At 36.9% G+C, this 26,807-nt stretch overlaps 1 protein-coding gene across 1 annotated transcript in view; it reads left to right on the forward strand.

Annotated features, from left to right (window-relative positions):
* Nucleotides 1-21,966, forward strand: part of COL21A1 (collagen type XXI alpha 1 chain) — a 79,915-nt gene extending 57,949 nt beyond the window's left edge. Inside the window, exons 17-29 of the mRNA XM_061460596.1 lie at nt 3,552-3,596; nt 3,966-4,019; nt 8,521-8,574; nt 9,892-9,945; nt 10,282-10,353; nt 11,235-11,270; nt 11,646-11,690; nt 13,745-13,777; nt 16,103-16,249; nt 16,347-16,401; nt 17,205-17,405; nt 20,362-20,439; nt 21,194-21,966. Of these exons, the coding sequence (XP_061316580.1) occupies nt 3,552-3,596; nt 3,966-4,019; nt 8,521-8,574; nt 9,892-9,945; nt 10,282-10,353; nt 11,235-11,270; nt 11,646-11,690; nt 13,745-13,777; nt 16,103-16,249; nt 16,347-16,401; nt 17,205-17,405; nt 20,362-20,439; nt 21,194-21,381 (1,062 nt within the window). The 3' untranslated portion in view covers nt 21,382-21,966. The remainder of the gene's footprint in view (nt 1-3,551; nt 3,597-3,965; nt 4,020-8,520; nt 8,575-9,891; nt 9,946-10,281; nt 10,354-11,234; nt 11,271-11,645; nt 11,691-13,744; nt 13,778-16,102; nt 16,250-16,346; nt 16,402-17,204; nt 17,406-20,361; nt 20,440-21,193) is intronic.
* The last annotated feature ends 4,841 nt before the right edge of the window (nt 21,967-26,807 follow it).

The following is a 26,807-nucleotide window of genomic DNA, read 5'->3' on the forward strand; positions in this document are numbered from 1 at the left end:
CACTGAGAGCCATTTGAGATGTATGAGGGAGACTGCAGCATCTGTTTCAGAGGGTGAGATTTTAGATCAGGTATCCCACAGCACCTTCAGTAAAAACAGAGGTGGTTTCAGTTACCTATGTAGCATTCAAGTGTCACTTTTAGGTCTTGAGGCTCCCCTGCAAAAGCCTTCCCAGGTCTATAACAAGTTTAGAAAGCTGATGGGCTTCTAGGTGCACACAGGATGGAAGATAAAAGATTAAACAGGCAAAAGAGACTGAATAAAGGGTAAAGACAGCAGTGTCTCAATAAATGAAAAATCTTGGTTAACTGCCAGACTGATACATGATCACATTAGTTCTTAGGCACAAACTCAGCTGTGTGTGATAAAACTGCAGTTGAGAGTCTTTAGAATTGACACATTTTTTAACCAACAAATTAGGCTCACTTGCTCATCTTGCTGGCTCTAAATTTCATCTGGTTACAGTACTTGCTGATTAAAGCTAAAATAATGAATAATGTTACATGCTTCTACAGGGTAAGGGAAGACTTTCCATTTAAGGGAAAAATTGAAAGAAAGGAGGAAGACATTTGAATTAGATGAAGATAATTGAGAAAGATGCTGAAAGAACCAAGGCAGTATTAAGGCTTGCAATAAAAAAAGGAAACAAATTAACTAATTTGGAAGTATAAGATGGCCCAACTCATATAAGGACAGAAATCTCTACAGTGCAGCAGATGCTTTGATTTTTAGCTGTTTTGTCTAGAAATGTAATGATGTGTTTTATTGATATTATAACCAATATGCATATGTGATAAATACAAACAATTTAAAATAAGTTTTCTGGAAAGACAAAGGAAAGAAGATTTCAAATGACAAGCCCTTTTTCTTATTTCGTATGGACAAAATGTTGCTTGATAGCTTTGCAAAGGACATCCCCATAGGCATTTTTTTTTTCCATAGGCCAGTGAATCATGAATTATTCCACAGCATTGATTCTGTTACTCCCAGTGGGTGGCAGTTTTCCCATCTGTAGTAGTTCCAAACATTGTGTTTCCCTTAGTGGCAGAAAACTTGCATGATGAATCTGTTTCATATTAAGTTTTGATTAAACACAGGCGTTTGTGATAATATTAGTTGCAATATACTCTTCACAAAATGGAGTAAAACTAGTTGTTTTGCCTCATGCTTTAAAGTAAGAATACATGTCTTGATAGAGTAAGGTTTCCTTGACAGTATACATAGTGTTATGTCACCTTATTAAATATAACTTCGTAATAAAAGTGCCTTATTACTTATGATAGAGAAAAAAACGCTCAGATTCTGAGGATTTGTACTACACGTGAAGACCCTGTTTAGGAACAAGACACATTTCCAAAGCTTGGTTTGGCTTTTGAACTACAAGCTAGGAAAGAGACTCAGGATATCTAAACTACTTTTTAACCTTGTCTTCTGGGAAAGTACAAATGATTCCAGTTGTCGTAACCAAATTATCCATGTAAAAGGAAATAATAGATTGGGAATAGATAATAAGAAGGAAACCAAATTTAATTTTTTAGGCATGCTGGAGCTAATCCTACAGACATTAGTCTTTGTAATTACTGAACCATAGAAGCTATAGAGAAAAATAACTCTCATGGGAAAGAGTCATTCTTTATGACCAAATTAGCCACTTCATTCTCCTCCTTTTGTGCCAATTGACATGTGGAGAATAACTGAAAATCTCCACCCCATGTACTCTGGGGATCACTCACATTAACATAAGTGATAGATTCATTCTTAGCTCAGTGAATGTCACTGAGCTGTAAGAGAATTTTAAGTGTCTGGACCAGCTCCCAGTGAAATAAGAGCAGAAGTTCCATGTGCTTCAATAGTGCAGAGTCAGTCAGAAGGGCACAAAGGGGAAAAAAAGCCCACACAGGAAATACGATGTAGGTTTACAGTTGTTCTTCGAGCGTTGTCCTTTGCTACTGATAAAAAGGTGAAGTTAAATGTCTTTTCTCAGCAATTTCTTATAGCCAAGGAAGTTCAACACAGCTCAGCAGAACATTGTGTTTCTTCTTTTAGCTATGCTTATATAGTGGTAAATCATTCACTGCGTTGGATAAGTATGTGGAACTGTCTTGTCTGAGTCCTGCAAATAGCATAGAAATGTAACCATGGAAAGCTTTGGTAGACCCTTTCAGTATGAGAAGGTTGCTGCTTAGTGGGAGTTTTTTGCAGGATATATGAAATTGTGTTTTGTATTACATGTACAGATATTTGCAATTTAGTTTTATGTTTTACAGCTCCAGAAATTCACTGTTAAATAATTATACTGAGAACTCAGGGACAGGTCTGGAAGTTCCTAAATGCAGTGATAAATATTCCCTATTTTCCATTTCTTTATTTGTGCAAAAGGTCTAAGGTGTTTTTGGACAAATGTTTAGCAAGAAGTTATGATATACAATATGAGTAGAAGTCTCAGAATGAGGCATTGTTTTCCAAATCTTTTTATTATATTCTTTGATCTCTCAATGATAGGTACATTGGAATTTTTATGACATGTAAGTGCTCAGGATGTCTTTGTTAGCTCATACGCCATTAACCAATGAACTGTTTCTGCTTGATGTGGTCATTATTAACTAGAAGCTGTGTGTAAACTGCAAAACAGTTAAGTATCTTTTCCAATCCAGCACTACACAGATGTAATCCATATGGAAGCTATCAGATTATTCTTGGTTGTTACAATCATGTTATTTTTTCTATTTCTCCACACAATGCATTTGTTCTGGTGGTGTCTTTTTCACCACCAGCGTATTCATTTCAATATTAGATTAAAATGTAAAGTCTGTAAGCCAAATTCTTGTGATACAAATAAGAACAATGTCCAATAAATTTGAATAGTGCTACTTGAGAGAAAAAAATAGATTAATTGAATGTAGACTGCAGTTTTAAATAAAAATGGAGTTTTGTTTTCAATCTGAATTATGTTCAAGTAAATGACCACTGTGAGAAAACTGTGAGATATACTGTGGAGCTAAATGAGCAGTGATGTGAAGAAATGGCAGAATATTTATGTTCAAGTATTTATGGAGGTGGAAGCTAGCATACATCTTTTGTTGTTTTGTGAAAATCATGTATGTTATATAGGAAAATAGGATTTCTTTTACTTGTGGTTCTGTTGACCAGGACTTTTGCTCTGTCTTATGTGGGAAATCTCATGGATAATGAAAAGTGTTTTCTTTCCCTGTGCCAGTCGAGGATTTCACTAAAGCATTGCAGCTTTGGTGGGCAACCAGGAACATGTGAGCCTGCCCAGCGGCAGATATGGACTGCTGGCATGACAGAACTGGGAAGTGACTGAACTATTAGTGTTTCATGGTATCCCCGGATGAAATAGTTAGCACGTTGCTAGCTGAAGCTCTTTTCTCTTATGTGTTTTCTGAATTTTCTCTTTCCTGCCCGTATTTTAAACCTCAATCGTATGACAGTGTTACATTTAATGAAGACATGAAGGGGTAGCGGTGTTAAATATTATTTTCTGGATAAACTATTCTATATATTGAAAAGGTTTTCTTTTGTCCCCTCAGGGAATTCCTGGAATCCCTGGAAATCAAGGAGCAAAAGGACAAAAGGTATTATTAATAGTTCAAAACACAGCTAAAACCTGCTCATACATTTCCAAAGTAAGGGTTTTTAGTCTGTGCTCAGAGAAGGGTTTTCCTAGTGGAGATTCAGGACATCAAATCAAGCTGCAAATGAATGGAGATGTGCTCCAAATTCTTTGTGGCATGTTTGAAAATCTCTCATTAGGTTTTATTTCAACTGTTGCAGAAGGAATGAATAATTCAAAAGTAAGGAATGAATAATTTAAGAGTAAGTTTATAATACTTTGAAAAATAATCCTAAGTAAATAAATCTTCATAATTAAGGTGTATTAAAGAAACTCGTCAACTATACATATATTAATCACAGAATTCTCCTCCTTATGTGGAAACATTTAGGGTGAAATTGGACCACCAGGTCAACCAGGATCAAAAGGGTCACCAGGAGATACTGTAAGTATGTATGTATGTATATATGACATGTAAAATGGTGTTATGAACAAATTATTTTGATGCTGTCATTCTCTATTTTTCATATGCAAACAAGCAATGGCAAGTACAGTAGCAACCCATTATTTTCAGGTTGGCAAATATGATCAGACTAAATCTAATCTCTGAATTCCCCCCCAAGTGTTATATACCTACTTTTCTTTTAAAATTGATGATTTTCTGACTCCACATTTGATAAACAAGTTCAGCAAACACATTAGTCTGAATTTAGTCTCTTACTTAGCTAATTTGAATTAACTTTGAAAGTACTCAGTCTTACTTGAAAGGTAAGACTGACTTAAATGTAGTCACAGTGTGCAATAGATTTCTGAAGATGAATTTCAGGATACTTTAGTGATAGTGTGCTTTTGACAAAGACTGTGAGAATATCAGAGCCCACTGAATTTTCAAACCGCTTAAAGAGAGATTTTGATTTTAGAATGTAGGAAACAGAAAATAAACATTCTTTTTAGCCATTCCAGTTTACTGCATCTTTGTTACTGTCTGATTAGGGTGATTTCTGTGTCCTTTAGAAAGCACAGTAGTAAAATAATTGTTCTGGAGGTTGGTGCAAGTACCTGTAGACTTTGCAAAATCGAAATTTTAAAGGCAAAAGGGACAGCTGCATAAAACTAGTTAGAGATCTTGCATTAATTAGTGGGAATGGCATAATTGTTTGAACATACGCTGCCTTAAAAATAACGATCTTTTTCAATATGGAAGTTCAACAATGCTTACATGGTTCCATTATTAAGCATCCTCACTGTTAACACTGTTAAACTTCTTTTCTGGGAAGATATTTCTATTGTTTTGTCAGATACCTGAGCCACATATAAGTCCCGAATATGCTGTCATTCTCTTTCACTTAAAAATATTGAATCAGTAGTGGCAAACTTGTTCTTGATGTACTTTTAAGGAATAGGGTTTTCAAAAAATTTTTCTTGTTTTCTTTAACTGTAAATACAGTCTGCTCTCTGTTAAGAGTTCTACACTTCTGGAGCTGAAGTCACAGTAAGAAAGTGGTCTTTTGGTTTCAGTTGTGCATTTGTCAGAATGATGCTGAGATGGATTCTACAAAGGACTCTTAAATCTTTAGTGTGCTGTGATTGTGCTGAGTACTGCTTAGTCATGTGTAATCCAAATGCATATGTGGATTATCACTTGAAGAAGCTGAGAAAGTTTAGTTAAAGTGCAAATAGACTTTTCAAAGTTGTACAGTCCACATATCTGATATTTTTTCCTATTTATTTTCTTGATTTTCACTTTGCTTTATTGTTTTTCATTTAAAAACATTCAGAACTAAAATATGGTTTGTGCTTTCTCCTCCATCTCTGAAGATAGCCACAGACAAAGGAGAGACCCCCTAAACTTGCTCTCTGAATAATGCTAGGTTATACAAAGACCATATACAGGCATATGAATGTCTGTACATGTATTGAAGAGCTCTCTTCTTTTGCAATGCTCACAGTTCCTTAATAAAACATAAGATCAATTAAAACCAGTGCAGCCCTGGTTGGAGAGAAAGATTTAAACCAGTTTGGACTTTGCAAATTCTGGGCTACTCTCACTCTGGGTTACCTTGCATCCACACAGCAGCTGTTGATTTCCTGACTGCATCAGGCATGACCACTACATTATGGCTGTCAGAAGCCCTCTTGTATAAAGTTGAGTACATTGGTTAATTTTCCTTTCAAGAACTTAAAGGACTTTTCAGCCACCTAAGGATCTTCTCTGGAAAGAACAAATTTCCTTGACAACCAGTAACTGCAGTTGTTTAAACCAGATTTGAACAAAACATTCCCTGAACTAGAAGTTCAAATTTCCATGCTTCTAAGTAACACTTGCACATTTAATCTCTCACCTGTGCCTCTAACCATTTTTATTTCCTATTGCTGGAAAATTTTTCTCCATTTCTTTCTGAGCGAAGTTAAAGAAAATGCCTGAGGCATCAGCTATAATAAAGCCTTGTGGGATTCCAAAGTGTATGTATTTATTCAAGTAACTCCTCTAACATGTTTTCTTCAAATTCTATTTAGAGAAATATCATCTGGTTCTTGAAAATAATTTATTCATGCTTCCTGTCAGCTCATTTAATGTATCTTTTGTCACCTGATAAAATAAGTAGGAAATTGATGCATGGAATATTTGAACATATTTTATGACATTGGGGAATTTCAACCAGAAAAGATAGTAGGATTTTCCTTGTATTAGTCAGGCTGAATATGTTTGTTCCAGAAAAAACAGATGGAAAGCTTGTGGATGGTCTATTAATACCTTGGGAAAATTCTTGAGTAACAAGTTCTTCTTCAGTAATAATTGCCAACATCGATAATTTATTCATTTATCTGCCACATAAATAGTGTCAGTTCTGGAAAATGGGGGTGTACTGCTACATTTTATGTCCTTGAATTGTTATTTATTTTTATTCAGAACATGCTCTTCTCTTTTAATTTTACATGCTTTAGTGTTCAGATGAAGTTCTCAAGCTTTTTGTATATTGCATCTCAGAGTTTTCTTCTTGCAGTGTATTGATTTCATGTAGTTGTCTTCCTGTAGTCTTAAAAATTAAATACGTTAAATATGGCCTCGTAATGAAAGTGCAGGAAAGGAAGCCAGGACAGCTGGGGTTTATTTCTCCCATTTCTGCAGCTGTATGCCTGATCCTTAATTATACTAAGTATATTTTTCTGATCTGCCATCTCCAGCCTATGTTTGCAGGTTAACGTGGATGTAGACACATCCGAGTAAAAAAATAAATCAAAAATCAAAAGCTATTCTGTCCACACAGTATTTCTACTTTATATAAGAGAAATGAATGAGGGACATTTGTGATGAATATTTATCACTTTTGTAATCCAAGGGCTGGTGTGTGCATAAACTGGAAGCGATCTAATGTGGATCTGTTAGAGGGTGGGCTCTCAGTGTATTACACAGCTTGAAACACAAAGCAACACTGACATGGCACTGAGAAAGGAGCCGGAAATCCCCTAATTGCATTTCTCATCCCTTCCCACTGTCCCTCCCCAAACTTGTGCTTGTTTTTCTGTATTGATTCATGTGCTAATAAGAAGCACAGAACAGGACCTGAGGAGAAGAAAATAATAATTTCACAATGGTTTTTGCAAAAGGAAGGTAGCATTCAAGGAATGCAGAAAAGACCACACAATGAAGACATCTGTATTTCAGAAGTGAGGCAGTTAATAGATAACTTGAGGATTGATTTAGAACAGCCAAATTGAATTAAGCCTTACAGAGAAATGAAAATTAATAAAACATTATTTTGTTACGTAAATAAAAAGAGAACAAGTGAAGAAGCAGGTCTGATGTGCAAGTGCATTCAGGCATTCTTAATATAATCAAGGTTTGGTTCCAAACAAAATAAATATTTTCTTATGCTTGCTGTAACAAAGCTGGTGCTGAACGTAGGCCACATGCAAATGATTCATGGAAATATGCTGTCTCTTAGGGTATGAGTGGAAGCAGACCTCAGAAACTTCATGGAACTGAATAGTTCCTAACATTTAGTACTCTACAGAAGGTGATTGGTTTTCTCTGAATGAAAGCAAAGATTAAATAACAATAAGAACAGTAGTTTTTGAAAATACTGTCAATTAGAATCATTGCCAAAATTCTCTGAGAAGTTAGATTTCCAGGGCTTATTTAATTGTTTGACTTTCTGTGTTATTATGCTTTTCTTTTATGCTGTGTCTTAAGTACATTCTTATAGCTGATTATTTTTTGGAGTGTACCTCTTACTTTATGTGTGGAGCAAAGACAACTAAATATGCCTTTATCACCATGTTTCCATGAGAAGAGTCTAAGGGACTGTTGTGGCAATGCTCTAGCTTTTTGCATGTGTTGGAGTGTCAAGCTATTGGGTTCTTGAATGAGCAATTCAATCCTGAAGATTCTGCAGAAGTTGCAAAGGTGTGGCCGCCAAGTGAACTGCTCCAGTAAATCTCTATGAAGTTTGCTAAGGCAGTCAAAGCACGGCAGCCTTTGAGGCACACACAGTCGGAAAAAAGGAAGAGAATTATGAAATGCCACATATACTTTTGCTGGTTTTGGGAACCCTAAATGGAAACTAAGGAACTCTTGTGTCACTTTCAATTATAGCTAAGGACATATTAAGGATATGTTAAAGATTAGATCACACAGACAGGGTTTTGAGTTGCAGAATTCTTTCTCTCAGGAGTATTTCATGGCAGCGCTGTGCTTTTTTCCTGCATGCTTTTTTTCCATTACACAGTAGCCCTTCCTTAGGCCATCGAAGGTCTAAATAATCCACTGTGCTGTATCAGAGCTACAGCCTGCATTGCGATATGACGAGACATTATGTTTCCTGGTCTGCTTATTTCACTATGGTAATATAGTGCTAATACTAATCATACTAATACACTATACTGAAGACATTATTCCTCTAGATGAGTATAGAACTGTCATTGTCTTTTTCACAAATACGTAGGGTTTGATGGGACCAGAAGGCTCATTTGGTCTACCTGGAGCTCCTGGGCCTAAGGTAAATGTTTGTATTAATTTGCTTGTGATTTGATGAATGACTGCTTTAGACTGCTTTACAGATGACAAAACACCAGGATTTTGCAGCCCATTTTTTTTGCATATTAAATATTGGTGACTTGCTGCATGATTTTCCCTCTATTACCTTATATGATAGTTCAGTCTCAAGACAGCTTAATATAGCTCAATATATGGTGCCTGTCATCCCATGAGGTTTGGAACAATTGCAGAAATGGTCATGAGACATCGTTTCAGTTTTGAGTCCTGGAAAATATTCTGCAATATTGGGAGCCAGATAATTCTCAGTATACATCAGAACTTTCTGCCTATGTTACATTTATTTATATTTTAATTGTGTTAAAAAATGTTACGTGCTGCTTTTTCCACCCAAGGAGCCAAATTTATTTCAGATGTAACTTTTTTGATCGCACTGCAGCTACAGCAAGAATTAATTTGACCCATGTTCTCAGAAACCAAAAGAGATACTATAAATCCAGATCTGTTAGTGTAACCTTTTAATTTGCTCCAAGATGAGTTTTGGTCAGTAAGCACCAAATTTTATGTCCGAGAGAAAATTTAGGAATCTAGAATCCATTTCCTGAATTTTGTATTTACATTTAGCTCAATTTCCACACATGCTTAATGTTATATCCAAAAGTACATATTTATTTAAAATTGTATACTGAAGCTAACATTTCTCAAAGTGGTCAGTGTTTGCTATGGTAAAGAAGATTGAATACCTATGAAGTGACTAAAATTAGCTTTATTTTCATTTGCGAAGAATGTTTTTGCTTTGTATCTCTCATTCAGAATACAGGCTGATTCTCTCTGAATCATTCTTAATAACCTCATTCTTACGCAACAGCACTAGGAAGTAACCAATAATTCTTAGATTTTAATGAAAATCCTTGTACTGAGTATATTCCTAATTCCATAGGCTATAATAAAAAAAGAAACATAAATAGATATTTTGGCTCAGACAGGTCTGAGGATTCTCAGAGTTTTATTAAATAAGATGGTGGAAATATGAAATCAATGCACAAACATGGTATGACCGAGCAAAGGAAATTAGGCAAGTAGAGAAGGGACAGGTGAGCAGAGGCTGGCAGATCACATGTTGTCATCTGCATCTCATCTTTCCTGTGAGAAAGTTGAAACTTTAGGTTTCATGTAAGGGAGTAGAACTTTAGCGTTTCAGTCACTAGCTGTGCCTTTTTTTAAATGCAAATTTCCCAGCAGTGTCTGTTTTTTTTGCTAGTCATACCACATGTGACAAAAAAAAAAGATGTGTTAGCCACACTCTTATATTGTTATATAGGGTGATAAAGGAGAACCTGGAATGCAGGGGAAACCAGGATCACCAGGAGCCAAGGTAAATATGAATCTGTAAGTACTGTAGTTAAAGAAGGGATTAATTTACTTCTCCATGATATACTGATTTTCCATGATCAGTTACAAGGCATTTTTTTCAATATGAAACAGTACTTAAACAAAAAAGACAGATACTGGAAACTGAAGCTTAGAGTTAGGGATCCTTTTTGTGGCTTCTCTGTATTCAACATCCCTTCATGAATTCTTCAGACATTTCAATCAGCCTCAGTTACAAAATTTCAAAATATCATAGCCGAAGTATGTAGTGTATTGAGAATACATGAAATACATGTTTTTACTGAGCACATCACTGACACAGAGTTACTGTCTTATTCAGGGAGAACTAGGAATACCAGGGGCTCCAGGTGAACCAGGCTACCCAGGTATTCCTGGTACCCAGGGTATAAAGGTAAGGTTTCTTTCCAGTTTTACACTAATTTCATCTTTTCTTGGAAGTGCTTTTCTTACAAGTGATCATTATTAAGGGAACTCCTTTTCCTATACACGCCGTTATTATTAGAGAATAGTTGGTATATTTTGGAAGGCCCGTTCTGTGGGAAAATGGTTATTTTTCATAGAGAGTGGCCTAAATGAAGAATCTGTTAACATGAAATGTTATGACATGGGTATTAATGAAATTTCCATTATGAATTATAGTGCATAATAGTATGATCTGTGGTTCTATATTTACTTTACATCTTCTAGCAAGTACTACCACATCTCTAAAGTCTATTGTACAGTCTTTTGTGGAGGCTTCCATAAGAACTAGAGCAAAATATATATATTTTTTTTTTTCTGATGAAAAAGATATTTTTCCTTTGGCATGTCATGTGTAACTTCTGCATTCAGTGGGCTTATAATAAGTATTACAGAAATTATTTATACTCAGTTCTCTATGGGTGAAGGGAAGTATACTTAGTGTTATCTTTCAGATGAAATTTAACCCATCAGCAATACTGCTCCTCTTCCATGCCTACAATCCTTTCCACTCCCATACACTGAGTGGATAAAATCATGTTGGATTTTCCACCTCATTTTGTTGTATTTTTTTAATTTGACCTCGATATATGAGTATCCACTTTTCTTTTTGATAGTTCTGTGACCGATTCCCTTCTTAGTGTAACTTTCTGTACTTTTCTCAGCGTTTGTGTACATGGGGACAAAATGATTTGTTTTCACTTGTATAAATAAAAGCTATTAGATGCTTCTCTTGTATTTACTATGTTAAAATACAGACTACATGTCTCTGAGATGGATCAAGTTACAATGGAGACTTCTAATATTTTGCAGGGGGACAAAGGAAACCAAGGTGAAAATGGTATGCAGGTACTCAACTTTGTTTCTTAATGAGACCGTCTGGCAATACTCATATTACAAGTCTGAGGTGTTCATTCAGGAGCTTTTTTTTTTTTAAGATTAAGGTCCACAGAAGGTTTGCTTGAGCAGTAGCAGCTGCCTACCTGCTATATTCTAACGAGTTAATTCTTAATTAAATCTTAATTTGACTCCTCTGTGTTCAGAGCAGAAATTTTATCCTTCTGCAATTTCTGGTCTGAACTCTTAAAGAGTAACTTTACAGATTGATTTGGCCTTGTTTAGGATGAGATTTTAGAGATTTTACCTGTTTGTGTTATTTTTGATAGTTTAGTTATGTCTCCCAGATAAATGTGTATTCTAAGAACATGTGCTTCTTTCGTGAAGGGACTGAAAGGAGAAAAGGGAAGACAAGGAAATCCAGGCTTACAGGTACTGTTCTAATAGCAATCCTCATTCAAGAGAGCCGTGATTCATTATTTGTTTCTTAAGGTTATTTCCATCAACAAGGATACATCTTTGCATCAGGTGATACGTAGTTATGCATAAAGTGATTACATAGTTATATAAATTTCCTCTTAAATAACCTTAATATGTTTAAAATAAACACAACACAGAGAAGATGGAGCCATACTTTTTTCAGCTGTGTACAGTGGAAGGACAAGAGGAAATGGGCACGAGTTGGAAAGCAGGAAATCCCAGCTTGATATACAGGAGAAGCATTTTGCTTTTGGAGAAGGCTGCTTACAGCAGCTGTGACAAAACTGTCTGAACAGGGTGTTGAGCAGCCTGCTGTAGCTGGATCTGTTCTGAAAAAGAATTTGAACCCATGGAGGTCTCCCTTCCAGCCTACATGTTTCTGTGGTTCTGGGATATATATTGAGAAACAGACCAGAAGTACATTTTTCTGGATTATTTTATGAAGTCCTTAAACATTAAAAATTTTCATGAAACAGCTATAAATACAAAATGCAGATAACAGCACAAAGTGGCTTCTGTGTAAAGGCTGTAAGAGTGATGTTTGAGTTGTTAAGATTTTGCATGTACCATGCTACACTTTCATGTAGTTGATTACCTCCTAGACTATACTAGGAGCATTATTGACGTCTTCTGCACTCATAAATTACAGATGTTTCCTGTTTCAGCTGAAAATCAGTGAGATCCAGTTGTTTCTCTTTAGCTCTGGGCCAATGTATTCTAATTGTGTCATAGTTGGCTATCTTGTTACACCACAGCAAATAACTGTTAGTATTTATAAATACTTGTTAACTCCGTTGTCTATGTCATGTCTAAACAGAGAAGTATTTGTTAGAGGTACATATCTAAAATGAGACTTGGAAGGAAGTCATGGTTGCTTTTTTTCAGAATTACAACATGGATACAGCTTCCTGTCTAGCCAGAAGGAGCTGGTTCCACTGAGGCACGGGCAGGAGATCCACACTGTATGTTAGCCTAGTTTTATCACTCTCAGGGGAATGTAAGTTGACAGGAATCCAATAGTAAAGCTGAGCAGATTTTTTTTTAAAGAAATAGTTTCAACTAAATGGCTGTTCACTGATTTTAACCAAATGTAGTGTCCAACTCTAACATTTTACAAATTACACTTTGTTTTATTATTTTTGCAAATAATGGAAAAATTTTTCATATGTTTATTATTTTAATCATAGCATAAAACAAAGTGAAAGAAAACATTAAATATTTTTTTCAGATAGAATGATGAAATTGAATTGCTTTCCTTTTTTTTTTGTTTTCTGTAGAAAGCTGAAAAAATAATACATGCTTAGTCTAAAATTGTTTCCCATGCTTATCTGGTTTGGTCAGCAACCAAAAAAACAGTCATTCAGATACTTCTGGTAGACAGCACTAGGTCTTTCCAAGGTTTCTCAGACCTTCAGGACTTCTCAAAGGTGCATTCCCTTGTCCATAACAGTATATCAGAAAAGTGAAAAAGCCTGCACTGAACTACCATCTTACCATGGAACTTAATCAATAACACCATTGAACCGTGTGGCAGAAATGACACTAAAATAATTTGCCAACATGCAAAATCTTGCTTTTAAACTGCATTTGCATTTCAAAGGCATTGAACTTGATTTCTGCCAAGTGAGATGGTATTAAACAGGTAAACTCAAGTGTTTCCTTTTGCTAGAACACAATTTTATTTATTTTGGTTTTTTTTGTCTGTATTATGTCTATTTGTTTATAATATGTATGATATATTCCCAAATTATCCTTTTGGTATATGATATTGAAAGTATTATTAAAGTGCTAATTCACCACAATATACATTTTCCATCCTTCCATACAGCTTGTTTTTTTTTTTGTATAAATAGCAATCACAGAATCTTTAAAAATTGACATTTGTGATTACTTCTTGAAAACAAAAGACAAAAATACTATCTTTTTTATTTCAAGTAATTTGGCTCAACTTGTTTTTTTGTTTTTATTTTTTTTGTTGTTGTTTTTCTTCCTATTAATTCCTAAAGGGACTAGAAGGATTGAGTGGAGAACGAGGAGAGGTAAGTATTTTGTAATGACAAATACAGTATTACAAAATTATTCCATTTCTTTGCAGATTATGTGTAAATCTGTAAAATGTATGTTTGCAATCCTATTTCCATACTATAGAGCTAGCCTTTTTAAGTATCGGAAATCATAGTAATAATAATTGCTTCTGAAAAGTCCTTTTAATACTACTAATTCTTATAATAAATAAATAATAAATAATTCTTACTCTACACTAAGATACAATGATGCCATGGTATTTACTTATCAGACCTATAAAATGAGTTTATACTTTTATAAAATATGTTGTCTCCTGTTGGACTCTGACTCCTCAATCAAAAGTTTCTTCAGTCTGTAATTCTCCAAACTTACTGAGCGCTTTTCCTTTCTTTCTTTTTTATTCTTTTTGCTAATAGCAATGGTCAAAAAACAATGCCACACATGGGATGTGGCTGAGTGTTACAAGACCGAGGTATACTGCAGAAAACATTCCCTCAACAGTTTAATTTGCTTTTTGGCAAGTTCTGCAGGCAGTTGTGCTGATGATTCCAGCATTTTGTCTTGCTGTTTCTATACTGGTTTCTTGCCTGTAATGTTTTTCTACAATTGGTGCCACTTTTACAATATTTCACTGGTTCTTAATGCTTTCTAGGCCCTTTAACATTTAGTCCAAATAAATCAGCTTCCAAGTCGGATTCTGTTATGTAAACATAGTCCATAGCTGTAAAAGTAATTAAAATTAAAACAAACAACTTCTAGCTACAAGAACAGCATGATTTTCAGATCCCAGCACATACAGTCTCTAGTATAGCCCTAGGCAGCTGCATCTGCTCCGTATGTTTATCTCTGAGCCTTGCTGACCTTGTTAAATGAAAAAAACATTTCTAGTTATGTAATAGAAACTAACAAGTACAAATCTACATGGTGTAACTAAGAGTATAAATTCTGTGACTACAACATTCAAATGGACTGTGTCCAGGAAATAAAATACATATACATCTTTGGAAAAAGTCAGTTCTGAATTAGTGTAGAACTTCTGAAGTGGGAAGAGGGTATGGGTTGCTGTTCAGTTCATGCATGCCATCTTGCTGGTAGAACATCTTTCCAGCACTGCTCTTAGTCACTTGACTGACATCTGTCACATTTTGTACAATTTCTCTTTATTTTAAGAGGAAAAAATACCTGCCTTACTTTAGTGGCTGTCTGTCTGCATAAGACTGAGTAATCCAATAGTGAATTTGAAGCTTGCAACCCTGTCATGTGGACAGCCCTGGGCATTGTTACTCATTCAGATCAAGCCAGAAAGCTTTGAACTTTTCTTGATGTAAATAATTTTGATAAGTACTATATAGAATAATACAAAATAATATAAATACCGTAACTTAAAATTCAGTGTAAGTTTATGGAGACTGCCCGAGTGATTCTTAAATTTACATTATTTGCTCCAATAAGTTTTGTCATATTGCTGCCTTATTTCCATAATTCCATCTTTGATGGTTGGAAAGGGTGAAAGAAAATTTTGAAGCAACTGTTAACATTATGCAGAAGCTGTGCAAAAATGGAAAGAAAAACTCAACAGGGAGCAAACATAGTATGCTAACTTTAGTCTTGATCCCGTACCAAATTGCATTGTACTGATGTTTGGCTCCAGCACAGGAAGGAGTTCCACTTGACCTATTGCAATAGCTAATTCCGTGCGTAGAAAAAACATTACTTTGATGAAGATAATCAAAATATTTTCTAATAGTATTTTAACCTTTACCAGTGAAGCAAATGGTCTACAGTTGCTATTAGTCATATGTATATATGAGTACCCTAACTAAAATAAAACCTGCTTTTTTTCTTCATCTTATATGCTAATAATATGGGGTAAAAATCTTGATTATTACAGGAAGTCTGCCAAGAACTTCAGTGATGCCAGAATTTCAATTCTAATTTTCCAGCCTTCTAAGGATGTTAATGTACTGTAACAAATGATCTAATTCTCATGAAAAAAATGAATAAATCCTTTCTTTCTATATGTTAATTAGGAAGACTATTTTAGTTTGCGTTAATTATTAAGTAAAATGGGTCCTTAAAGTAAAAAACAAACAAAAGCTAGTTTATTTCTAGTTATATTTGGTAAGTAATTGTATCAGACAGTTATTAAAGAAGCTGAAAACTTCCATAAATTTAAGTCAAATAATTTCATCAGTATCAAGTTAATTTTCAGTGACAACTTATATTAATTTCATGAGGATAATCGGTGAAGATTTTCTCAGAATTTGTGTGCTTGGTGCTACCTAGCTTCCCAATGGTCTGTGAAGATATGATTGGCTTTTCATTGGTTTGCATTCTAGAAGGGTGAGAAAGGAGATCCAGGCATTCGAGGCATCAATGGTCAAAAAGGAGAATCTGGTCTGCCAGGTTTGGTTGGACCTCCTGGTCTCAGAGGTCAGCCGGGAGATAGAGGACCCCCGGGACCACCTGGATCAGATGGAAAACCTGTATGTATAGGACCTCAGCCTTGTCATTTTGGGTGCCTTAAAACCCCCAAACAAATGCATACTGTCTGTTTTTTTAACTGTTCTCTGTTCAATTCAGGCACGAGAATTTTCAGAAGAATTTATTCGACAGGTGTGCTCAGATGTGCTGAGAAGTAAGTTTGAAAGCCTCTTTACTCTTCTTCCCTTGTTTAAAGTGCTAAAGAAGTTTTCTGATAATTATAATACAAATATAATTATAATAAATAAATATACATTTAGGGCCACAAGGATGATCAGGGGGCTGGAGCATCTCCCATATGAAGACAAGCCATGAAAACTGGGGCTGTTCAGCCTGGAGAAGAGAAGGCTGCGCGAAGACCTCATAGCAGCCTTCCAGTATCAAAAGGGGCCTACAAAGATGACAGAGAGGGACTCTTTGTTAGGGACTGTAGTGATAGGACAAGTGGCAATGGGTTAAAACTTAAACAGGAGAAGTTTAGATTGGATATAAGGAAGAATTTCTTTACTGTTAGGATGGTGAGGCACTAGAACAGGTTGCCCAAGGAAGTTGTGAATCATAGAATTATAGACTAGTTAGGGTTGGAAATGACCTTGATGCTCAATCCCTGCAGAGTTCAAGGCCAGGTTGGACAGAGCCTCGGGCAACATGGTCTGGTGTGAGGCGTTCTTGCCCATGGCAGGTGTGTTGGAAGTAGATGTGATCTTAAGATCCTGTCCAACCCTAAATATTCTATGATTCTATAGATACTTTCTTGAAAGTTGACATTGCTGATTGATAGTTTTCCTACAGGTGTGGAAATGTATTCCACAGGTTCCATACTTTACCATCTTGTTGCCTAAAGGTATCATACTCTCTAAAGAGAAGCAGCTGGTCTTGTATGAGTGACTAGGGGGAAATATTTTTATATCTTATTGTTCCAACACTCTTAGCAATTTTTTGTTTGAATTCTTCCAGCCCAGTTGCCTGCCATCCTCCAGAGTGGAAGGCTGCAAAACTGTAACCATTGTCAATCCCAAAGCACTTCCCAAGGACTTCCAGGACCACCAGGTCCAAGAGGGCCTGAAGGTCCAAGAGGGTTTCCTGGTTTACCAGGAAATGATGGCATTCCAGGGCTGATGGGCATCCCGGGTCGCCCTGGGGCTCGTGGGACAAGAGGTACTGTGTGCATGTGTCATGGTGCTAATGGACTTTATGACTTTGTTTTCTGCTTTGAGTTTTGCATGGGATTATTGCAGGGTGAACTAAGGGAAGAGGTGGGTTGGTATCACAAAGTATAACTGAGGACATGGTGCAGTGTGAATGTTTCACCGCTTACAAAGAATGCAAACCAGAAGAAGATAAAATACAAGAATACAACGAGATAGCTAGTGTTCAGTTCTGCTATAGTCAAACTTTGTTTTGGTCACTTTAGAGAGTTCTTAGTCTCACACAAATATTTTTAACTGCATTTAGATTATTTTATATAGATCAAATGGGTTTCAACATTTCCATATTTTCTGGTTTCTTCCAAATGTCTGTTTCTGCTGTTTTAAGGAACAGTATTTATTCACTGGCTATTCGCTATCTGCTACCCTATAGACTTGTTTTTGGCATGCAACAAACTTTATGCTCACTCTGGTTTCCTGGGGTTTTCTCCTTTTGCTCTTTTTATTTGACAAGCATTTTTACTCCTTCCTTCATGCTCTTCTTAAATATTCTGATTTCTTTTTAGGAAAGCTAACATTTACACTTTCAGGTAAATCATCCACCTGAGCATTCCAGCTGATATCTGATGTATTTGCAAGACTTTAGGCATGCATATATAGTCTGCAACTAGACCAAGAGACTTTGTAAAGTCTGTAACTTGGTAACTGGTCCCAGCATCACCTCTGTTTCCTATGGTGTAGAAATAATCAGGAAAACTGTATGAAATGCAGTTAACTAGTAATGTCCCAAGGGTAAGCAGGCAAATGGTTAGTAAATATTTGGTTTCTTTGTGGCTTATTAACTATGACCTAGCACATCAAATTAATTTTGGATGTAAGGATGATTTTTCTGCAGTGCTTTTATAATTTCATCTGCAATAGCAGAATGTGCAGATTTCCTCTGGAGCTGGCACTTACAGTTTTGGTTATTCTGTAAGAGTTGGGAAAAGAGATATCTGTTTCTATGAAGAAACTGATTTTTTTTTCCTACTGTAAGAGAGTACATATTTTGCTCCTCTCAGTGTTTCTTTGGTGACGAGTTAATTCTGCCATATGTTGTAGAAGATGATCGTCTATATATTCTGCATTCTACAGGAACCATGGTGAATACCTTAAACTTCCTTCATAGAACTTCTTAAAAACTTTCCCAGTGTAAAGGCAATGACAGCAAATTTCTTAATTGCCCTTCATCTATTCCCTCAAATCATAGTGGCTGTGTGTGTAACAGGTGTTACATCACCTCTTAATTCAGTAGAAATGAGGATAATTTAGAACCCAGTTAGGCTGTGCAGGTTAACAAAGAAATGCTTATTTTGCATCCCACTTTTTGCTTTTGAATTACTACCTCTTCTTATTTAAGAAGTATTATCAAATGCTGACTTCCAAATTCATTGGGGGAAAATATTCTTACTGTGCAAAGATAATAGCATCATAGAATCATAGAATAGTTAGGGTTGGAAAGGACCTTAAGGTCATCTAGTTCCAACACACGTGCTATGGGCAGGGACACCTCACACTAAACCATGCCACCCAAGGCTTTGTCCAACCTGGCCTTGAACACTGACAGGGATGGAGCATTCACAGCCTCCCTGGGCAACTCATTCCAGTGCCTCACCACCCTAACAGCAAAGAATTTCCTTCTTATATCCAATCTGAACTTCCCCTGTTTAAATTTTAACCCATTACCCCTTGTCCTGTCACTACAGTCCCTAACAAAGAGCCCCTCCCCACCATCCCTATAGCTCCCCTTCAGATACTGGAAGGCTGCTATGAGGTCTCCACGCAGCCATCCCTTCTCCAGGCTGAACAGCCCCAACTTTCTCAGCCTATCTTCATACGGGAGGTGCTCCAGTCCCCTGATCATCCTCGTGGCCCTTCTCTAGACTTGTTCCAACAGTTCCATGTCCTTTTTATGTTGAGGACACCAGAACTGCACACAATACTCCAGGTGAGGTCTCCTGAGAGCAGAGCAGAGGGGCAGGATCACCTCCTTTGACCTGCTGGTCACACTCCTTTTGATGCAGCCCAGGATATGGTTGGCTTTCTGGGCTGCGAGCGCACACTGAAGCCGGCTCATGTTCATTTTCTCATCAGCCAGCACCCCCAAGTCCTTCTCCGCAGGGCTGCTCTGAATCTCTTCTCTGCCCAACCTGTAGCTGTGCCTGGGATTGCTCCGACCTAGGTGTAGGACCTTGCACTTGGCATGGTTAAACTTCATAAGGTTGGCATCAGCCCACCTCACAAGCATGTCAGGGTCCCTCTGGATGGCATTCCTTCCCTCCAGCGTATCAACCGAACCACACAGCTTGGTGTCATCGGCAAACGTGCTGAGGGCGCACTCAATCCCACTGTCCATGTCACCGACAAAGATGTTAAACAAGACCGGTCCCAACACCATTCCCTGAGGGGCACCACTCGTTACTGGTCTCCAGCCGGACATTGAGCCATTGACCACAGCTCTTTGTGTGCGGCCATCCAGCCAGTTCTTTATCCACCGTGTGGTCCATCCATCAAATTGATGTCTCTCCAATGTAGAGACAAGGATGTCATGAGGGACAGTGTCGAGCGCTTTGTACAAGTCCAAGTAGATGACATCAACTGCTCTACCCCTGTCCATCAGTTCCATAGCCCCATCATAGAAGGCCACCAAATTGGTCAGGCAGGATTTCCCCTTAGTGAAGCCATGCTGGCTGTCACCAAGCACCTTGTTGTTTTTCATGTGCCTTAGCATGCCTTCCAGGAGAATCTGCTCCAAGATTTTGCCAGGCACAGAGGTGAGACTGACTGGTCTGTAATTCCCTGGGTCATCCATTTTCCTCTTCTTGAAAATGGGGGTTATATTTCCCTTTTTTCAGTCATCATAAACTTCACCTGGCTGTCATGATTTTTCAAATATGATGGATATACATGTGTTTGCTAATTCACAGGACTGCCAGGGAAAAATGGTGCAAAAGGAAATCAAGGAATTGGGGCTCCTGGGATCCAAGGCCCCCCAGGACCTCCAGGTGAGGGGTGGTTCAGATGTGCAGATTCAGTGAATGTTAATAATTTTTTTAAAAAAAAAAGGTTTTGAGAATGTGTTGATATAATTTTTAAAAAAATGTAGATAGTTATTACACATCTTAATTACCATATATGTTTTATGGCTAATTTCTGTCTCTTACATGCCCTTTAAATTGTCATAAAACACATTATTTAATATAAGATAGGTCTACTAGAGATTGATATCCAAGACTGCTATTTCTTCATAGATGGATCTTGAAGCCAGCCATTGTCTGAAAACTGAGCCCTGATATAATCATGTGACTTATAAACATTGCTTAGTGTAGGAAAATATTCTTTCTAACAACAGCGTATTCATGCAAAATGCAAAGTTGAACTTTTGGAAGAGATATTAGGGCCTGATCCAAAGGCAGAGAAATGAATAGAAATAGGAGGACTCTGCTTAGTGCCATGGTGGTTCCCAATTATATGATAAAGTATAAGAGTGTGCTAAAGTAGATGTTTATATTTCCTTTTAAAAGCTATTTTTAAGTGTTTCCATGTGCTTTAAGAAAAAAAGTCTTAATAAGGTATCATGTTGTTTATGTAAATATATAAGCAATTTGTGACAAGAAGTGTCTTTTTTAGAAAATGAAGTTTTACTTTATCTACGTACTTCACAAAGTGTTGGGGGGGGTTGGGTCCATGGTTGCTCTTGTTTTCATTTTAATATCAATACTGTATAATGTATTTGTTTATTGCATGTGTGTCATTAAGGTCCTGAAGGTCCGCCGGGTATGAGTAAGGAAGGACGTCCTGGAGAGCGTGGGCAACCTGGTAAAGATGGAGATCGTGGCAGTCCAGGAATTCCAGGACCAGTTGGACCCCCTGGAATGTGTGACCCATCACTGTGTTTTAGTGTAATTGTGGGGAGAGATCCATTCAGAAAGGGACCAAATTATTAATTTGTGGTATAATAATTTAGAGGAATAGGTATGGTGCTTGTCTTTTATGGTCTTTCAAATCTCAGGAAGGTGACCAGCAATAATCCCATAAGCCAGAACAAAAGTACCTCTGACATTATAAACATTAAAAATAAAGATCCCAAAGGTTATACATTCCTTTAGAAAAGGAACTCCAAGAATTTTTTACAACTTGCATCAACTGTATCTCTATTGGTTTTAAAGAGATCACTACTTTTAATAGGAGTAAAATTAATGGTAGTATTTGATATTGAGTATTTAGGTGTCCTGTCATACTCCTTTTACCACGGAAGTCCTTTGCAAAATTGCTGGAGACACCACTGGGAGCAGGATTAGGCCTTAATTGGTATTGGTCAGGTATAAATTACTGTGAAATTTTTCACATGCAGCCAACAAAAACAGTATTTGAAAGAATGTGGCTGGCTTTGACTTCATGTGTGTGTGAATCTTATTTGCTTGTGTACATTTCATATGTCATAGCTCAGAGTGTTCTGTGAGCAAAAGCATATATCAGAGTTTTATAAATTAAGATAAATATTTGGGCTTATTATGGAAGCAATATCACCATATTTGGGCTTATTATGGAAGCAATATCACCTGCTTGCCATGCAACTCTGCTTTAAAACCAAGGTGAAACACAAGGGTAAAGCTACTGGTTCAATAGGGCCAAGTTTTGATCGAAAATGGTACTGTCAGCTGCAAAAGGTCAAAAAGGTTTCATGTGGGTGATTCAATTTATATGAAAATAGCATTAAAAAATAATAATCCCCCCAAAACCTGTTATAGCTGGCTTGTAGCTATGATTTGACCGAGATGAATATTTAAAAATGCTTGCATAACCCCGATGTAACAGTTCTGTGTAATTAAGTTAAACAGCCTTTGCTGTTTCTCCCCAAGGACTGCAGTTGCCAAACCGGAGAAGCAGGTTTACAAGAAAGGTCTAACTGCTGGCTGATGCAGTGTTTGTTATGCTGATTCCTTTTGCATTTTAAACGAGCTATGTGTAATTTTCATTGTATGCTTTGCTAATGAGGTGTATTGCTTGCTTTTACATAAAGAGCAAAGGCACAATTCCCATGAGAATTTAAAATCTGTTTCTTAAATTAAGGCAGAGTTTTGTATTGATCTTAACCTATGCTTTATAAGTGGCTTTTTCTAATGTGTTGTTTTTCTGTTGTCCTGCTATCAGAGATTGGTAATATGCTTGACATTCAAGGTAAAATAAAATTTTATAAAGAACTGATGGTAAATTGGTAAGCGATTGCAAGAGTTGCTTGTGTCCTGTGTCACAGAAAAGAGTGATGCCTTGCATCCCTCCACCATGCATCTTTCCACCTTACAGCTGTGGGGTTTTTCCCTAGTGTCCTTCCATTTCCTCTGGAGAAAACACCCTGGGAGCACCACCTTTCTGCTTCGTTCACGTGAACAAGCATTGGTTGAATTTGTGGAAGAAAAAAACTAGGAACCTCTTATTTTGCTGTGTTCAGTCTCACACTGTTTATTTTTTGGGAGCTGGAAGTGAAACACGTTGCTAGGTCAGGAAAGTATCAGGATTCCAACATGTTTATAGAACTTTTTGAAGCTGTTCACACTGCATGCTAATTTAAATCCACATTAAGATGCCTTTTCCAGTAAGATGTATCATGTGACTGGCAAGCCTGGGAGGCAAGCTTTTTTTTTTTTTCCCTGAAAAAAAAGAGCAAGTCAGAACTGCAGTGAATAAAAACAGAAAACCAGGACTCCTTCATGTAGAAAGTAACAGGGTTTTTTTACTGTTCTGATTCCAAACTAATTCCTGTGTTCTGAACTTGTTTTCTTTTGATTCAGTCTTTGTTAGCATGGGCAAGGTCACTACAAAAGACAGTGGTGTTGATCTAAAAACCTGTTCTCGAACCAATCCACTTTTTGTCTGTGCCAGTATTTCCCTTCAAATACCTTTCATCTACCTTATTTTTTAATTACTTTTATTGTTCCCTTAATTGGAAACCTGTATCTTCATGGAATCACAGAATTGTAGAATACCAGTTTGGAAGGGACCTCAGTGATCATGTGGTTCAAACTATTTTGGCAAAACCATGGTCTAGACAAAATGGCCCAGCACCCTGTCCAGCTGAATCTTAAAAACATAGGGGAATCCATCACTTCTCTGGGGAGATTACTCCAAAGGCTGATTGTTCTCATTGTGAAAAATTTTCCTCTTCTGTCCAACTGGAATCTCCGTAGGAGTAATGTGCCCATTACCCCTCATATTTTCCATGTGATTCCTTGTAAAATGGAGTCTTCATCTTTGTTGCCACCCTTAAATACTGGAATGTGGTGTACACTTGATCCTACCTTCCAGATCACTTATTAAGATAATAATCAGTGTTGGGCCCATTATCGATCTCTGGGGGACCCCCGTAGTGACAGGTTGCCAGTTTGAAAAGGAGCTGGAATCTGTGATTTAGATTATTGCTCCTCATCAGATTTTATCAATTCAGAATTTAGCTGATTTCTCAATCATTTAATTTTTTTACTTCATTTGATATAGTGGGATTATAGAGTGAATGCACATGTGATGAGACCATGTCTTAATTGGATTCTTTAATTGAGCATATGAGTATTTTTCCCAGATATTCAACTAATTCTAAAGAGGTTAAGCAAATGGTATAAACTTTAGTATTATCTGAGTAATGATCCACAGGAAAAAGACCCTTATTTACTATTCATGAAAACTATATCAAGTTATTGTGGGTGCTGATCGGAAGCTGTCAATAAAAAAAACACAAAACCAACACTATGAAACATGTCACCATCTAATTACCAGATATTGTCTGGAAACAGTTATGACAAACTCTGTTAACTGATGTTTACTTACTCATCTGATGATAAGGCTTTAAAATTGGATCTTGGCCTTGTTTTTAAGCAGACGGCAAAATGCAAAAAGAATTTCTGGACTTATTTTTAGTAGCATCTTGCTGTCCAATCTTTAGTTAAAAAATACACTGTCTGGTTGGTCTGGTGCCTTTTGGTGTCAGCAGAGGAACTACACTAAATTTTAATATGGCTTCAACTCATAGTATCTGTGTGTTTGTTAAATGGATTTAAAATTTACCATTTAACTATGCTTGTTGATTACTATTGCCTCTTAGATGCTGAGGCATATACTTGGACATAAAGATACAGCATTGCAAGCTACTACTGTAGGAACTGAACTTCTTAATGAAAGATTACTGGTGTATGGAGCTCAGCCATTTGCACCTCTGAGAATCGTGATCTTCTTAAGGAATTTTGAAGTAAATACATAGGGAGTGATGTGAGGGAGTGATGTGTCTTTACACACATATATATATAATTTAGTAAAGGCCAGATGTCACAGATGGCTTTCATATGTGAAGGTTTATTTGGTGAATATATATACACATGTATATATGGTGTGTATGTGTGTATATGTGTATATGTATGCACATATACACATTTATACATATTGTTCTCAGTTCATCAGTTTAACTGAAAGATACAATAGTCTTCCAATTAAAAAAGAAAAAGTTAAATAAAATTTAGTTGTCTTGTAAGAAGAACTGAATTATCACAGTCTTACTACTGCTTCAGAGCCAAGGTGTCAGTGTCAGCTTCAGGTGTAGACAGTGTATTTCAAGGCTGGTTGGCCTCTTAGAGGAGGAGCTGAGAGAATCAGTGGCTGTGCATCTTTCAGAACTAGAGAATCTCATTTCACAGAAAACTCAAGGTATGTTAATTCCCCCAGGTGTGTGAAATTCCTTATCAGTGCATCTGACTGTCCATTTTTACAATGGGAAAATCATTACTATGTGATTCCTGAGTTTTTCTTAACGACCATCTTCCCCCTCCCAGTACTTGCAGCTAGCTCTCCAGAAGGTATACTGGGCAGGTTGGAGGCTCCTTGCTTATCTGCCATAGACTCGAAGAACTATTTAAGTGCTCTGTATTGGCTTTCTGACACGTTTTTGGCAAATTTCCTCCTGTCACTGGTAAACGTACATAGTATTCTTCCACTTAAGGAAAAGGTAGGTGAGAATTCATCAAAAAATTTAGCCATGTGACTGTTACAGCATCATATGTCCATATTGCCTGCAAAAAGTATCTTTCCAATGTTGTAACCTCGTAAACTCCATAGAGCGTTCCATTTGTTGTTTTCAGTTTTTCCTTTTTTTTTTTAAGCATGAAAAAATTAATGGTATCTCTGTGACATTCAAATGACATATGAACTGTCATGCAAAAAAGGCAATAATGCCTAGAAACTGTGTCTCGAAAAAACTCAAGCTGTTGAAGAATATAATGCTAGCTGAGAGAGGAAGGGGAAGATAAAAAGCTCTCTTCTAACTGGAACATGACTCTTCAAGGTATGTGAAGCTCTTATTGACATGGGAGTGTATGCTACCTTAAATATAGACAAGAGAGAGCCTGAAAAAACAGCTGGCTTAAGCAGTACACTGGCCTGGGTAGTAAATGCAAGAGAAAGAAAAGGTCATTCACTTTATTCCTACATTCTAATATACATTTTGAATGAACTATGTTTCTCCCTGTAATCAGAGAAAATTATGAGAAAGTACCCTGTGGGTATAACACCCCCCGTGATATGAAGTGACAGACCTCCCAGGAGTGAAAGCTCAAGGCAAATGTGTCAGTGCCAAGCACCAGGGATCTCCGGCATCTGGGACCAAAGTTCTGGATGAGAATTCAAGAGGTCATAACAACATTCCAGCCTGATACTATCCAACTCCTACTTTGGAAATCGATAGGCAAATGAAAGCACTTAACAGTCTTTTTGTTATGGAAGTTTAAAGAGATATTTTTTATATACACAGTAAGTCCTTTTACAATGCTTCTTAGAAAAAAACTCCAAACATAGAACTGAGGAAAAAGAATCTGGCTTTGTGTTTTGTGGTCACATAAATCTTGTACTGAATATCCAAAGCCATCTGTGCTGGGTTAGTTTGCCTTCAAAAGGAAGGGGCTGAACTGGCATTCATAAAATCCTCCATGCTTTCTTTTTTGCCCCTGCACCAGAGCAGCTCTTACACCCAGGAATCCAGCAGCCAGGAGCATTCTCAAGGGCAGTTCATTCTTACTCAAGCTAAGGGAAACACACAGAATTCAATATTCATTTACAGTATTCACTGAAACAGATTGCTGCAAAACTGTGAATCAAACCTTTTGTCCACATGAGTACTTGTCGGAATGGCTGCCATATACTAGTTGAGCCGATACACTGACAGTTACTGGTGGTACCCACAAAGTACTGAAAGTAAATAGCTATTAGAAGTTACTATTAATGCTCCTTTGACAGGTAGATATAGTAGGTAATAAGTAAGAAAACTCACTTGTTTGGTGGATAAACTCAGGCAGGGTCTGCCATGGGAAAGTAAATTTTATAAAGCTCACCATTG

The sequence above is a fragment of the Pezoporus flaviventris genome, unplaced genomic scaffold (assembly GCF_033815535.1).
Source record: "Pezoporus flaviventris isolate CSIRO_AGI_PZ_B2104156 unplaced genomic scaffold, CSIRO_AGI_Pfla_v1 ptg000031l, whole genome shotgun sequence".
NCBI lineage: Eukaryota > Metazoa > Chordata > Aves > Psittaciformes > Psittacidae > Pezoporus > Pezoporus flaviventris.